The 16,619-nt window shown below is 43.1% G+C and overlaps 2 protein-coding genes across 3 annotated transcripts; one reads left to right on the forward strand and one right to left on the reverse strand.

Moving 5' to 3' along the window:
* The first annotated feature begins 7,426 nt into the window (after positions 1-7,426).
* On the forward strand, positions 7,427-8,806 carry LOC113150966 (growth-regulated alpha protein-like). The gene is made up of 4 exons (XM_026343739.1): positions 7,427-7,530; positions 8,138-8,264; positions 8,361-8,438; positions 8,532-8,806. Exons 1-4 carry the CDS (start codon positions 7,476-7,478, stop codon positions 8,602-8,604), a joined length of 333 nt encoding a protein of 110 aa, XP_026199524.1. The 5' UTR covers positions 7,427-7,475; the 3' UTR covers positions 8,605-8,806.
* A 3,725-nt stretch (positions 8,807-12,531) lies between these two features.
* On the reverse strand, positions 12,532-13,916 carry LOC113150007 (growth-regulated alpha protein-like). Of its 2 annotated transcripts, none has more exons than XM_026342374.1 (4): positions 13,813-13,916; positions 13,079-13,205; positions 12,900-12,977; positions 12,532-12,802 (listed from the first exon to the last, which is right to left on the reverse strand). In XM_026342374.1, exons 1-4 carry the CDS (start codon positions 13,865-13,867, stop codon positions 12,799-12,801), a joined length of 264 nt encoding a protein of 87 aa, XP_026198159.1. In that variant the 5' UTR covers positions 13,868-13,916; the 3' UTR covers positions 12,532-12,798. The 2 variants fall into 2 exon arrangements, with proteins under 2 accessions (XP_026198159.1, XP_026198158.1); XM_026342373.1 differs by having other exon boundaries at positions 12,532-12,806.
* Between the last annotated feature and the right edge of the window lie 2,703 nt (positions 13,917-16,619).

Genomic DNA, 16,619 nt, shown 5'->3' on the forward strand with positions numbered 1-16,619 from the left:
AGGTGAGCAGGCCGGTATTTATACTCCAGGGGAAAGCAGGTGTAACCAATCAGGTGAGTGCATGTGACCATACCGGGAAAGCCAAAATAAAAGCACGGCAGGAAGCACTGGCAGCAACGAGGCTGGAACCATGACAGAGACACACCCTGAAGTTACAGATGTGGGTGTATGGTGTGGTTAAATGGTGATCATATTACAAGAAAAAGAACCCCATAGAAAGATAACACACTTGTAAGAAAAACAACTCCATACAAGGATAAAACATTGGTTATAGGCATATAGCAACAAGAACTGTTCAACTCCAAGGCTGCTGACCTTTCCTGACCTTTCCTGTTTCCTGTCTGTGTGCAAAGTGCAGCTTCAGCACAGTACAACATGCTCTTGTTGCTTACAGGATTAAACATCAAACACATGTATCCTTCATAATGACAATAAGTAAAAAACAAGAAATTATCCTTATGAGTGAAGTAACATTGTAATAAGAAAATTATAAATCAGTGAGTAAATCATTTTTACTCTAACACTTCTTTTGACATTTAAAGCATTAAATGGTCTCACGCCGCAGTATCTGAGTGAACTGCTAGTACCTTATCACCTGCAACGCCTACTTCGTTCAAAGGATGCAGGCTGCTTGTCAGTACCTCGTATCATGAAAAATAGCGTTCGGGACTCAGACACAGTCGCAGTATTTAAGTCTAGGCTAAAAACCTATTTATTTAGTCAAGCATTTTTGTAAATAGATTTGCCTTAGGGAAAGACTCATGGACATAGAGCATTATGGTGAACTGGTATGTTTAGATGCTGTCTTCCCAACTCTCATTGATCGCTCAGGGTTGTTGATGGTGAAGTGATTGGTTGCTCTATATCCCAGGGAACCCTCACGTCTGTGTTTCCTTCTGGCTCACTCTTTTAGTTAGGCTGTCATAGTTAGTCCTGCCGGAGTCCCTGCTGCACTCTACACTAAATATACATTCACCTCATACATCTTCTGCTCTCCACTCTCCTCTTCTCTCTCTTTCCCTCTTCATGTCTCTGTCGAGCTACACATGTCGTTCCACCCTATGCCCTCTGGACCTATCTGACTTGTCCTGGTGCCCGCTTTTGGCCGAGATCTCGTCGCTTGGATGCCCCGTGTGGTGACTGGGGTTGGTTCCACGCTACCATGAAGATGTGGCCTCGGCTGATGTCGACAGCTGTTTCCCCGAGTTCTTGACACTACAGCAGTCACTCGATACTCCAGGACTGGAATTTCCTACAAGTCTACCAGAGCCTCCAATAACTAACTGGACTCCATATTAACTTAAAGACATTAACTGTTATACTGGACTGCCTGCTGCCTAACACATAGCATGTAATCACCCATATGAGGATGGGTTCCCTGTTGAGTCTGGTTCCTCTCACGGTTTCTTCCTGTTGCCTTCTCAGGGAGTTTTTCCTTGCCACTGGCGCCCTCGCCTTGTTCATCGGGGACAATCTGATTATTATGATTCATACACAATCACTGCTCATATAAACTTCCATAGTTTCTTCGGTTGTTTAAAGCTGCTTTGCTACAATGACAATTGTTAGAAGAGCTATACACATAAAAATTTATTGAAAAATCTGCAATATTTACATTTATATACTGTAAAGTAATCATATAATAATATGATGATAATCATTATCATCATTAGTGTCAACCATCTATACAGGTTTTATGACAAATATGCCAGCTTAACCTCATACGCTGAAATAAAATCAGTCAGGAACAAAACTCAACAACAGTGCATCAAAGTCCGGGTTGGAATCAGGTAAATTAGCTAAATTAGAAAGTAGGTACATTAGTGGTAAGTTATATCACCAAGTCTGATTTAAAGGAAGAGGAGCTGCAACTGTAAGGGGTGCAGCGGCTGCATCAGGAAACGATGCGTCACGAGCCGCAGGTGCTGGCGCAGCAACAGGAACAGGAGACTGGACAGGAGGCACTGTAACGGCACCAGCAGAAGCAGGAGCAACTAAGTTAGCAGCGACTGTGGCAGTTGCAACAGGAACAGGAGTGGCAGGAGCAGCATTGGTGACAGGATCAGGTGCGGCAGGAACAGGAGTGGCTAGATCAGTGGATGCGACAGGAACAGCACCCACTGCCAAGACTGAAGATGAAACTGAAACCGGGGCCTGGAGAGTTTGACGCCTCTGACAGAACTGTCGCAGGTATCTGGCCCCGATGGAACCCAGAGGTCTTGTCCAGAGGATCAGACGAGTTCCCTGAAAGGGTGAATCCTGGAAATCAACTCAACTCAACTCAATTTTATTTGTATAGCGCCAATTTACAACAGAAGTTATCTCAAGGCACTTTACAGTGTAAGGTTTAAGACCTTACAGAAAATATTTATACAAAAAATTATAGAGAAAACCCAACAATCCCATTTGAGCAAGCTTTAGGCAACAGTGGAGAGGAAAAACTCCCTTTAGAGGAAGAAACCTCCAGCAGAACCAGGCTCATAGTGGGCGGCCATCTGCCTTGACCGGTTGGGGTGAGTGGAAAGAGAAGAGAGAAAAGAACAGCAGGCAATAAAGACAACAACAAGCATCAAGAACATTGGGCAGATGAACTGGATTCTGGAGATGTACAGCTCCAGGCCGAGGATACCTGCAGAAAAGTACAGAGAGAGGGAGACAGAGAGGAGGAAACACAACTAAAAGAGAGAGAAGACACAAAGTTAATGACATGCAATGGTGGCATTTGCATTGATACAGGAGAAAGGAGAGAGGAGAGGAGCTCAGTTTATCAGTAGAGGTCCCCCAGCAGAATAACCTATATCAGCATAACTAAGAGATGGTTCAGAGTCACCTGATCCATCTCTAACTATAAGCTTTATAAAAAAGGAAAGTTTTAAGTCTAGTCTTAAATGTAGAGACGGTGTCTGCCTCCCGAACCTGAACTGGGAGCTGGTTCCACAGGAGAGGGGCTTGGTAGCTAAAGGCTCTGCCTCCCATTCTACATTTGGAAACTCTAGGAACCACAAGTAAACCTGCAGTCTGAGAACGGAGAGTTCTGCTTGGAAGATAAGGAACTATGAGGTCTTTAAGATAAGATGGAGCCTGATTATTAAGGGATTTATAAGTTAGGAGAAGAATTTTAAATTCAATTCTGGATTTAACAGGGAGCCAATGGAGAGAAGCTAACGTTGGAGAAATATGATCTCTCTTGCTAATTCCAGTCAGAACTCTGGCTGCAGCATTTTGGATTAACTGGAGGCTCTTTAATGAGTTATTGGGACATCCTATTAATAATGAATTACAATAGTCCAGTCTGGAAGTAACAAATGCATGGACTAGTTTTTCAGCATCACTTTGGGACAGGATGCTCCTAATTTTAGCAATGTTTCTTAGGTGAAAAAAGGCAGTTCTAGAGATTTCTTTTATGTATGAAGTGAAGGAGATATCCTGATCAAAGATAACTCCGAGGTTTCTTACAGTATTACTTGAGGCCAGAACTAAGTCATCAATGGTGAGAATGTGTTTAGACATAGTGTCTCTGAGATTTTTAGGCCCAAACAGTATAACCTCTGTCTTGTCCGGATTTAGGAGAAGGAAATTGGAGGTCATCCAGGCCTTTATGTCTTTTAAGCATTCCTGAAGTTTGACTAATTGATTAGTTTCTCCTGGTTTCATAGATAAATATAGCTGGGTATCATCTGCATAACAATGGAAATTTATAGAGTGTTTCCTAATAATATTGCCTAAAGGGGACATAAAGTGAAAAGAATCGGTCCAAGCACAGATCCCTGTGGAACTCCATAGCTGACTTTGCTGTGCATGGAAGACTCATCATTAACGTGTACAAACTGAAATCTATCCGATAGATACGATTTAAACCACTCTAGTGCTGTTCCTTTGATTCCAATGACATGTTCCAGTCTGTGTAATAAAATGTTGTGATCTATAGTGTCGAATGCAGCACTAAGATCTAACAAGATGAGTATAGAGAGTAGACCATTGTCTGATGCTAATAGAAGATCATTAGTGACCTTTACCAGTGCTGTTTCTGTACTATGATGTACTCTAAATCCTGACTGGAAATCTTCATACAAGTTATTGCTACGCAGGTGGTCGTACAATTGCTTAGAAACTATCTTTTCAAGGATTTTAGAGATAAAGGGCAGATTGGATATTGGTCTATAATACGCTAAGACCCCTGAGTCCAGAGTAGGCTTTTTGAGTAGGGGCTTGACTACAGCAACCTTAAAAGCCTGTGGTACGTAGCCTATTTGTAAAGACAGATTGATCTGATCTAATATGGACGTGCTGATCAAAGGTAAGACATCCTTGAGGAGTCTAGTCGGGATGGAATCTAAGAGACATGTTGATGTTTAGAGGAATTAATTACTGAAATTAATTCAGAATGATCTACAGGGAGGAAGCAGTCTAAGTACGAGCGTGGATCTAGAGTTGTTGTACAATCCATGCTATATGCAGGGATGATCTGATCAATTTTTTCTCTAATAGTTATGATTTTATTTGTAAAGAAATTCATGAAGTCATTGCTGCTGAGAGTTGACAGAATACTAGGCTCAACAGAGCTATGACTCTTTGTCAGCCTGGCTACAGTGCTGAAAAGAAACCTAGGGTTGTTCTTATTTGCCTCTATTAATGAGGAGTAATATGAAGTTCTAGCTTTACGCAGGGCTTTTTTATATATTATTAAACTATCTTTCCAGGCTAGGCAATATTCATCTAAATTGGTGGAACGCCACCTCCTTTCCAACTTACGTGATTTCTGCTTTAAGCTACAGATTTGTGAATTGTACCATGGAGTTAACTTCCTCTGACTCACTAGCTTCTTTTTCAGAGGAGCAACAGTATCAAGTATTGTTCCAAGTGAAGCACCAGTACTATTAACAAGATAGTCCAATTGTGCTGGAGTAACATTGAAATAACTGCCTTCCTCTGTGTTGGTACATGGCTCTGAAATAAAAGATGGAATCAATCTGTCACACATGTAGACGTAATCCTCCAGGTAGCTGGGCAGGTAAGTAAGACTTGTCCAAAACTGGTCTCTGGCGTAAAGAGTTTGTCACGAGCTGGATAAAAGACTCCATTGCTAGAAATACACTGAGGTAAGAATTAGTTTAGAAGGTTTATTTCACACAAGAGCAAGTAAAAAAAGTCATTGAAAACAGCAGGACATCAGTCGGGAGGAGACGGCGTCGGATGAGTGTGGAGGTCTGGGTGTGAACCAGGAGTAGTAGCTGACAGGAAGAGGTGGTCTTGACGTCACGGCCAAGATGGAAGACTAACCGAGAGCACGTGGAGCAGACAGAGGCAGGTGGAGACAGTGTGGAAGCAGAATGGAGGCTGACAACAGTGGAAGAGTCCAAGGGAGTAATAACAGTTTTTGCAGAAGCACAATAAGAACTAATCCCAAATCCAAAACACAGATCCTGAAAATGATGAAATTCTACGTCCAATTAACAGTGTGATACTACAGTCCGAAGTCATACACACACATCAGTTCAAATAACAGCACACACAGACAGGTCCACAAGGCTAAACACAGACTTCCAGTGATGGTCCCATATAATCCACGGGGTCCAACACAAAGACAGAGCACGGTGAATAAGGCGGAGCAGGAACAGGTCCGGTACTGAGAGGATGAGGGGGAGAGTAGACCAGGAAGAGAATAGATCAGGTGTGGGAGTAACACTCGCGGTAATGGAGGTTCAGACAGAGAATGTAAAGATGGAGTTCAGGTCCGGTGTGGATAATCAGGCAGAGAACGAGACAGAGAACGGACCAGGAGGGAGAGATGAACTCATGGTACCAGAGGGTCGGGCAAAAGCAGGGTCCAGGGCAGGGAATGAGGAACAGGCAGCAGGAGGAGCTGGAAATGTGACACACAGTGTGATTCTAATTATATGACCAGCACCTGTATAACTACTATGGAGTAGTTTATAGGTCAACTGTCTTCAGCACAATGGACAATGTTGGTACGTCAGGTTAGTTTATATACTCTTTAAAAACAAACGTCTAAATACATACATACATATACATATATACAAACGTTTATTGTGCCCCACAATATTTAACACTACATCCCTAGTAAATAGCAAACATTAACCTAAACCTAAACTAACTATAAAGTATAATCAAATGACCAAAATCTAAAATCTGAATATCCTGATAGAATTTCTGCAGATGTATTTTTCAACCAGTGTTTTCCACACATAGACTTTGGCAGCTCTATTAAAGGCTGTCTAAGTATGCTTAGTCATGCTTTTCATAATGTGTCTGACAGAACGATGCCATCTATGATCAATTAACTAGCTGACTCTTCCCGTGCTCTGATGTGTCTGTAGGTTACTAGTTTGCTTGTTGTTTAAAATGACAAAGCAAGATATTTTTCTGCAATGGTCCTTTTTCAAGATGCTCACTAGGAACAGATCTTTGTGTCTGGAGAAGAAATCTGCATCAGAGCTTTTGGGTTGCAGGACACTGTAGCAGAAAAACAAATGAAATAGTCGAAATAAGAAACTTTCCACCAGCTGAACACAATGTGATTATTTTGGAAGCTCTCACAACAAAAAGCAGTCAATAATAAATACATTCAGAAAATAAGTGACTCTGGTAAAAAAGCCTTTTTAATTTACCAAAACAACCCAGTCAGAGTCCAGAAGTGAACCAAATGCTGTGGAATGACATGAAGACAGTGGTTCACAACACAATATAAAGCAGGTCTGTGAGGAAGAACGGTCCTCCTGATGTTGTGTAGGTCTAATGCAAAGATACAGCTGTGGATGACTCTATTGAAGGTTAATGCATTATTTACTAATGCTTTATAGATCTCTGTGTCATGATGTCTGTGCCGTGTTTATGATGTGATGTTGAGCAAGTTGTGTTTGATTCGGGGAATTTCCCTGAAAACACAAAAGAGGAAAGATCCAGGCAACAAATGTGAAACAGAAACAGCTACTTTCATTTATTCAGGTTAAGTAGGATTTCGTTTCTGTTGAAATGTTAAAGCAAACGATTAATGGAGGATTTAGTCAAATAAGATATGTGTAATTTCATTTTTCTCTTTAATTCACTCCACTTGTTGTGAAGCCACGTGCAGTAATGATGAATGTTTTCTGTATTGGAATGACTTTTATTTTGTCATAGATTATGGTACAGTAAGTATTTTGGACATTAAATCCATCTTTAAGAGTTTAGACCTCTTTTCTTCATGTGTACAATATTAGAAAATCACTTCCTCCTGCAGCCTGACTTCCATTCTGTAGACTGATATGATCCTCTGAGCCAAACCCTCTGCACACACACTTCTCAGTTTCAGAGAAATTGGATGTTTGAAATAAAGAGGAAAGGACTTAGGGAACTATTAGGAAGTGAAAGTGTCGTGTCATGTTGCACAGCAGCCCTCATGTATAAAAGAGTCAGGAGTCCCGGCTGCAGAAAGACACAGTGTGCTGAACCAGAACCAGTCTACAGCTGCAAATATGAATTCACTGGTCACCGTCGTTCTCGCCTGCCTGCTCGTCTTCTGTGCTCAAGGTAACTTGATGAGTTTGTCATTTGTTTGTGATCTGTTTTACTTCAGTATCCAGCATTACTGCAACTTAAAAATGTGGATTATTCCAAACAATGTCAGTGAACGTCAGAAACAGGCAACACTTTGGTTTGTAGCTTAACACTGGTCAGACTGTTCTTAGAAGGAAACTGCTGTGAGTGGTTTAGAAGCTGGAATTGTTTGATTTCATGCTTAATACATTATTTACTAATGTTTTATAGATGAATGATACATTGGTAAGAAGAACAACTTTAGGGTTGCCGGGTCTAAAAAATCCCCCCAAGCCTGACACATCTCCTGGAAGATGTGATGGACTGTAGATCTTCTGATTCAGGATTCATTAGCATTAATTAAACATGATGTTTACTGATGACTTATTATAAATGGAGCAAGTCATTAGGTTTTATTAAAGTCCCATTCAGAGAGGACTAACATTCTGCAGGCGGGAGGTGGGGGATGAAATCTTCTCTGTGGCACCTGGTGATTTCAACATTTCATCACCTGAGAATGATCACATTGGAAAGTTTGCTTCAGTATCACAGTCATCAGTGAGCAAGTGAAAAGCCTTAACTGTGTCTGTTTCCCCACCAGGACAACCAGCCAACAGATCGAGCAGGTGCAAGTGTGTCAACTTCATCGACAAGTTCAAACCAAAGCTCATCAAGACAGAGCCAGTCATATATGAACCAAGTGTCTTCTGTCCAAACACAGAGATCATGTGAGTAAACGAGCTGAACCACATGTACTGACAGGACATTGTCCTGCACTTCTCAGCTTCTCTCTAACACGTCTCTGTCTCTTTCATTTGTCCCAGTGTCACAATAGCAAACAAGGAGAAATGTGTGGACCCTCAGTCGCCGCTCGGGAAACTCATCCTAAAAAACAAACACAGGTAAGATCAGCGTCCCTGCTCACACTCTCTAATATCAAATCATGCTGTGATTGTTTCAGATCTTTTCACTAACCGTGTTCTACACTGATTCAGGCAGATGAAGAAAAGAGCCAAGACAACGACGACAGCTTCTGCTCAGACTGACACCTGGAGATCAACAGCTTAAACAGTCCACACCAAGTCCAAGCTGTAGAACCCTGCACTGAAGACGCTGATGAGGAACTCAAACACTGTCTTGTTTTTGAAATAATAATTGTCATTGATCAAAATGTTGTCAGTGGCCAGTCTTGTATTTTTACTATATTTGTTTAAGTTATCTTTGCTGTTTTTGTATATATGTTCTGAAACACTAAGAATAAAACACTTCTCATGGAACTTACTGTGTTTCTGGTTTGTGTGTTTGTCTCAACACACACTTAACCTGTTTTTATCATCTTTATTTAAATGTGTTTTATTATTAAATTGAAATTATTAAATGTATTATTAATTTCAAGATTCAAGATTCAAAAAACTTATGTTGATCTTTTCTAGTTGTGGTTTCTTTCTGTCTGTGTTGAGAACAACTATAATGAGGCAAAACAATTTCCCTCTGAAATTGATCATGTTTTTTTGAATCTTGAACTTAATGTTAAATATGTAAGATATGTAAATAAAAATCTAGGAATCATTGTCTAAAGGATTTTTTATTTACTGTCAGTGACCTTTTTTCAGTGTAAAACCATGTTAACTTTCCAAAGCAGTCTCTGAAGGATTCAAAGCTAACATGATTTAAGGATCCTGATGTACATAAAGCAGGATTTATTATATTATATTATTATATAGGATATTTTGTCAATGTTTATTCAGTGTTATGAACAATTGACTTAGCGTTAAATAACAATGCTTTTACGTGCATCTTGTTCTATTTTTCATCATTGAAATAACATTATTTATATGAGTGTAAACCTGATGAAATATCTATGTTAAATTTCAACAGTGGCCTAATGTTGATTCAGTTAAATGTCCGTAACTTCTTAAAAAGCTATAAATACCAAACTTTCATTAATTATAGTGAAATCAGACTTTCTAACTTACCACTAATGGTACCCACTTCCTAATTTAGCGTATGAAGGTTAGGGGGTTATATTGTCATCTATTGGTAAAATAAATTACAGTACATGAACTGTAAAGCTGTAAAATACTGGTGTCCCTGCTGCCAGTATTTTATTCATTCATTCATTCATTCATTTTCTTCCACTTATCTGGGGCCAGGTCGCGGGGGGAGCAGCTTAAGCAGAGATGGTCAGACTTCCCTCTCCCTAGACACCTCCTCCAGCTCTTCCGGGTGGACACCGAGGCGTTCCCAGGCCAGCCGAGAGACAAAGTCCCTCCAACGTGTTCTGGGTCTGCGCCCAGTGGGACATGTCAGGAAAACCTCCCCTGCGAGGCGTCCCGGAGGCATCCGAAACAGATGCCCAAGCCACCTCAACTGGCCCCTCTCGATGCAGAGGAGCAGCGGCTCTACTCCGAGCTCCTCCCGGGTGACTGAGCTCCTCACCCTATTGCTAAGGGTGCGCCCAGCGCGACCTTGTCCTTTCGGTCATGACCCAAAGCTCATGACCATAGGTGAGGGTAGGAACGTAGACTGACTGGTAAATGGAGAGCTTTGCCTTTCGGCTCAGCTCTTTTTTCACCACAACAGACCGGTACACCGACCGCATTACTGCTGCCGATGCACCAATCCGTCTGTCAATCTCACGCTCCCTATTTCCCTCACTCGTGAACAAGACCCCAAGATACTTAAACTCCTCCACTAGAGGGAGGATCTCCCCCCCCAACCTGGAGGGTGCAGGCCACCTTTTTCCGGTTGAGAACCATGGCCTCGTACTTGGATATGCTGATTCTTATCCCAGCCCCTTCACACTCGGCTGCAAACCGCCCCAGTGCCTGCTGGAGGTCCCGGTCTGATGAGGCCAGTTGGACAACATCATCTGCAAAAAGCAGAGATGAGATCATGTGGTCCCCAAACCGAATTCCCTCCGACCTCCGCCTAAAAATCCTGTCCATAAAAATAATGAACAGGATCGGTGACAAAGGGCAGCCCTGTCGGAATCTAACATGCACCGGGAACAAGTCTGACTTACTGCCGGCAATGCGAACCAAGCTCCTACTCCGGTCGTACAAGGACTGAACGGCCCTTAACAAAGGGTCCAGAATCCCATATTCCCGAAGTACCTCCCACAGGATGCCACGAGGGACACGGTCAAATGCCTTTCCCAAGTCCACAAAACACATGTAGACTGGATGGGCGAACTCCCATGAACCCTCGAGCACCCTAGCAAGAGTATGGAGCTGGTCCAGTGTTCCACGGCCAGGACGAAAACCGCATTGTTCCTCCTGGATCCGAGGTTCGACTAGCGGACTAATTCTCCTCTCCAGCACTCTGGCATAGGAACACACCCTCCGGTCCCCCTTTTTGAAAAGAGGAACCACCACCCCAGTCTGCCAGTCCAGAGGTACTGTCCCTGATCTCCAAGCGATGCTGCAAAGGCAGCCCCACAACATCCAGAGACTTAAGGTAGTCAGTGCGAATTTCATCCACCTCTGGTGCCTTGCCACCGAGGAGCTTACCGACTACCTCAGTGACTTCGACCAGGGAAATGGACGAGTCAACCTATGAGTCCCCAGCCTCTGCATCCTCAACAGAAGGCGTGTCGACGGGGTTGAGGAGATCCTCAATGTATTCCTTCCATCGTCCTACAGGGTCCCCTGTCGAAGTCAGCAGCTCCCCACCTCCACTGTAAACAGTGTTGGCAGGAAACTGCTTTCCCCTTCCGAGGCGCCGGACGGTTTGCCAGATTTTCCCTGAGGCAGACCACCAGGCACCAGAGACCCTACGAACAGCCGCATTGACAATGGAGGTGGAAAACATGGTCAACTCGGACTCAATGTCTCCAGGCTCCCTCGGGACCTGATTGTAGCTCTCCCGGAGGTGGGAGTTGAAGACCTCTCTGACAGAGGGTTCCACCAGACGTTCCCAACAGACCCTCACAATACGTTTGGGTCTGCCAGGTCTATCCAGCTCCCTCCTCCGCCACCGGATCCAACTCACCACCAGGTGGTCATCAGTTGACAGCTCAGCCCCTCTCTTCACCCAAGTGTCCAAGACATATGGTCGGAGGTCAGATGACACAACCACAAAGTCGATCATAGACCTCCAACCTAGGGTGTCCTGGTGCCACGTGCACTGATGGACTGATGCTTGAACATGGTGTTCGTTATGGACAAACTGTGACTAGCACAGAAGTCCAATAACAAAACACCACTCGGGTTCAGATCAGGGAGGCCGGTAGGACGACAGAGTCCCCAGTCGGAGCACCTTCCAGAGATCCTATGAAAGCCGGGTACTCTACACTGCTATTTGGCCCGCAGGCACAAACAACAGTGAGAGACCTATCCCCTACCCGAAGGCGCAGGTAAACAACTCTGGGAGAACTCCTACACATGGCAGCTGAGCTGGGGGGCTATAAGCAAGCCCAACCCTGCCCGACGCCTCTCACCATGGGCAACTCCAGAGTAGAAGAGAATCCAACATCTCTCAAGGAGTTGTGTTCCAGAGCCCAGACTGTGTGTGGAAGTGAGCCTGACTATCTCTAGCCGATACCGCTCAACCTCCAACAGATGTTCAGGCACCTTTCCACCCAGTGATGTGACATTCCATGTCCCAATTGCCAGATTCCTTGTCCAGGGATTGGGTCGTCGAGGCACCTCCCCACGGCTGCCACCCAATCCACACTGCACCCTATAATCCCTATGCTCCTTCCTGCGGGTGGTGGGCCTACAGGAAGTCGGTCCCATGTCGCTCCTTCGGGCTGAGCCTGGCCAGGTCCAATGGGAAAGATCCCGGCCACCAAGCGTTCGCGTATGTGCCCCGACCCCGGGCTTGGCTCCAGGGTGGGGCCCCGGTGACGCCAATCCGGGTGACGTAACAGTCCTTGATTTTGTATTCTTCATAGGGGGTTTGTGTAATTTACTGTTATTTTACTATTCAGTTTTAAGTGTTAAAACATGTTTAGTTGAGTCGACACAAACCAGAGACACAGTAAGTTCCATGAGAAGTGTTTTATTCTTAGTGTTTCAGAACATATATACAAAAACAGCAAAGATAACTTAAACAAATATAGTAAAAATACAAGACTGGCCACTGACAACATTTTGATCAATGACAATTATTATTTAAAAAACAAGACAGTGTTTGAGTTCCTCATCAGCGTCTTCAGTGCAGGGTTCTACAGCTTGGACTTGGTGTGGACTGTTTAAGCTGTTGATCTCCAGGTGTCAGTCTGAGCAGAACCTGTCGTCGTTGTCTTGGCTCTTTTCTTCATCTGCCTGAATCAGTGTAGAACAAGGTTAGTGAAAAGATCTGAAACAATCACAGCATGATTTGATATTAGAGAGTGTGAGCAGGGACGCTGATCTTACCTGTGTTTGTTTTTTAGGATGAGTTTCCCGAGCGGCGACTGAGGGTCCACACATTTCTCCTTGTTTGCTATTGTGACACTGGGACAAATGAAAGAGACAGAGACGTGTTAGAGAGAAGCTGAGAAGTGCAGGACAACGTCCTGTCAGTACATGTGGTTGAGTTCAGCTCGTTTACTCACATGATCTCTGTGTTTGGACAGAAGACACTTGGTTCATATATGACTGGCTCTGTCTTGATGAGCTTTGTGTTGAACTTGTTGATGAAGTTGACACACTTGCACCTGCTCGATCTGTTGGCTGGTTGTCCTGGTGGGGGAACAGACACAGTTAAGGCTTTTCACTTGCTCACTGATGACTGTGATACTGAAGCAAACTTCCTAATGTGATCATTCTCAGGTGATGAAATGTTGAAATCACCAGGTGCCACAGAGAAGATTTCATCCCCCACCTCCCGCCTGCAGAATGTTAGTCCTCTCTGAATGGGACTTTAATAAAACCTAGTGACTTACTCCATTTACAATAAGTCATCAGTAAACATAATGTTTAATTAATGCTAATGAATCCTGAATCAGAGGATCTACAGTCCATCACATCTTCCAGGAGATGTGTCAGGCTTGGGGGGATATTTTAGACCCGGCAACCCTAAAGTTGTTCTTCTTACCAATGTATCATTTATCTAATAAACATTAGTAAATAATGTATTAAGCATGAAATCAAACAATTCCAGCTTCTAAACCACTGACAGCAGTTTCCTTCTAAGAACAGTCTGACCAGTGTTAAGCTACAAACCAAAGTGTTGCCTGTTTCTGACGTTCACTGACATTGTTTGGAATAATCCACATGTTTAAGTTGCAGTAATGCTGGATACTGAAGTAAAACAGATCACAAACAAATGACAAACTCATCAAGTTACCTTGAGCACAGAAGACGAGCAGGCAGGCGAGAACGACGGTGACCAGTGAATTCATATTTGCAGCTGTAGACTGGTTCTGGTTCAGCACACTGTGTCTTTCTGCAGCCGGGACTCCTGACTCTTTTATACATGAGGGCTGCTGTGCAACATGACACGACACTTTCACTTTCTAATAGTTCCTCAGTCCTTTCCTCTTTATTTCAAACATCCAATTTCTCTGAAACTGAGAAGTGTGTGTGCAGAGGTTTTGGCTCAGAGGATCATATCAGTCTACAGAATGGAAGTCAGGCTGCAGGAGGAAGTGATTTTCTAATATTGTACAAATGAAGAAAAGAGGTCTAAACTCTTAAAGATGGATTTAATGTCCAAAATACTTACTGTACCATAATCTATGAGAAAATATAAGTCATTCCAATACAGAAAACATTCATCATTACTGCACGTGGCTTCACAACAAGTGAAGTGAATTAAAAAGAAAAATGAAATTACACATATCTTATTTGACTAAATCCTCCATTAATCGTTTGCTTTAACATTTCAACAGAAACGAAATCCTACTTAACCTGAATAAATGAAAGTAGCTGTTTCTGTTTCACATTTGTTGCCTGGATCTTTCCTCTTTTGTGTTTTCAGGGAAATTCCCCAAATCAAACACAACTTGCTCAACATCACATCATAAACACAGCACAGACATCATGACACAGAGATCTATAAAGCATTAGTAAATAATGCATTAACCTTCAATAGAGTCATCCACAGCTGTATCTTTGCATTAGACCTGCACAACATCAGGAGGGCCGTTCTTCCTCACTGACCTGCTTTATATTGTGTTGTGAACCACTGTCTTCATGTCATTCCACAGCATTTGGTTCACTTCTGGACTCTGACTTGGTTGTTTTGGTAAATTAAAAAGGCTTTTTTTTTACCAGAGTCACTTATTTTCTGAATGTATTTATTATTGACTGCTTTTTGTTGTGAGAGCTTCCAAAATAATCACATTGTGTTCAGCTGGTGGAAAGTTTCTTATTTCGACTATTTCATTTGTTTTTCTGCTACAGTGTCCTGCAACCCAAAAGCTCTGATGCAGATTTCTTCTCCAGACACAAAGATCTGTTCCTAGTGAGCATCTTGAAAAAGGACCATTGCAGAAAAATATCTTGCTTTGTCATTTTAAACAACAAGCAAACTAGTAACCTACAGACACATCAGAGCACGGGAAGAGTCAGCTAGTTAATTGATCATAGATGGCATCGTTCTGTCAGACACAGTATGAAAAGCATGACTAAGCATACTTAGACAGCCTTTAATAGAGCTGCCAAAGTCTATGTGTGGAAAACACTGGTTGAAAAATACATCTGCAGAAATTCTATCAGGATATTCAGATTTTAGATTTTGGTCATTTGATTATACTTTATAGTTAGTTTAGGTTTAGGTTAATGTTTGCTATTTACTAGGGATGTAGTGTTAAATATTGTGGGGCACAATAAACGTTTGTATATATGTATATGTATGTATGTATTTAGACGTTTGTTTTTAAAGAGTATATAAACTAACCTGACGTACCAACATTGTCCATTGTGCTGAAGACAGTTCACCTATAAACTACTCCATAGTAGTTATACAGGTGCTGGTCATATAATTAGAATCACACTGTGTGTCACATTTCCAGCTCCTCCTGCTGCCTGTTCCTCATTCCCTGCCCTGGACCCTGCTTTTGCCCGACCCTCTGGTACCATGAGTTCATCTCTCCCTCCTGGTCCGTTCTCTGTCTCGTTCTCTGCCTGATTATCCACACCGGACCTGAACTCCATCTTTACATTCTCTGTCTGAACCTCCATTACCGCGAGTGTTACTCCCACACCTGATCTATTCTCTTCCTGGTCTACTCTCCCCCTCGTCCTCTCAGTACCGGACCTGTTCCTGCTCCGCCTTATTCACCGTGCTCTGTCTTTGTGTTGGACCCCGTGGATTATATGGGACCATCACTGGAAGTCTGTGTTTAGCCTTGTGGACCTGTCTGTGTGTGCTGTTATTTGAACTGATGTGTGTATGACTTCGGACTGTAGTATCACACTGTTAATTGGACGTAGAATTTCATCATTTTCAGGATCTGTGTTTTGGATTTGGGATTAGTTCTTATTGTGCTTCTGCAAAAACTGTTATTACTCCCTTGGACTCTTCCACTGTTGTCAGCCTCCATTCTGCTTCCACACTGTCTCCACCTGCCTCTGTCTGCTCCACGTGCTCTCGGTTAGTCTTCCATCTTGGCCGTGACGTCAAGACCACCTCTTCCTGTCAGCTACTACTCCTGGTTCACACCCAGACCTCCACACTCATCCGACGCCGTCTCCTCCCGACTGATGTCCTGCTGTTCTCAATGACTTTTTTTACTTGCTCTTTTGTGAGATAAACCTTCTAAACTAATTCTTACCTCAGTGTATTTCTGGCAATGGAGCCTTTTATCCAGTTCATGACAGAACTGTCTGGCAGCCAAACTGACTCCAGAGCAGTTTTGGACTAGACTTGCTTACCTGCCCAGCTACCTGGAGGATTACGTCTACATGGGTGATTTCCAGGATTCACCCTTTCAGGGAACTTGTCTGACCCTCTGAACGAGACCTCTGGGTTCCATTGGGGCCAGATACCTGCAACTGGTTTGACAGAGGCGTCAAACCTTCCAGGCCCTGGTTTCAGCTTCATCTTCAGCCCCGGCAGTGGGTTCTGTTCCTGTCTCCAATGCTGCTCTTGCTGCTCCTGTTCCTGCTGCACCCCTTCCAGTTGCATCACCTGTTCTGTGAAATCAGACT

The sequence above is a fragment of the Anabas testudineus genome, chromosome 9 (genome assembly GCF_900324465.2).
Source record: "Anabas testudineus chromosome 9, fAnaTes1.2, whole genome shotgun sequence".
Taxonomy (NCBI): Eukaryota; Metazoa; Chordata; class Actinopteri; order Anabantiformes; family Anabantidae; genus Anabas; species Anabas testudineus.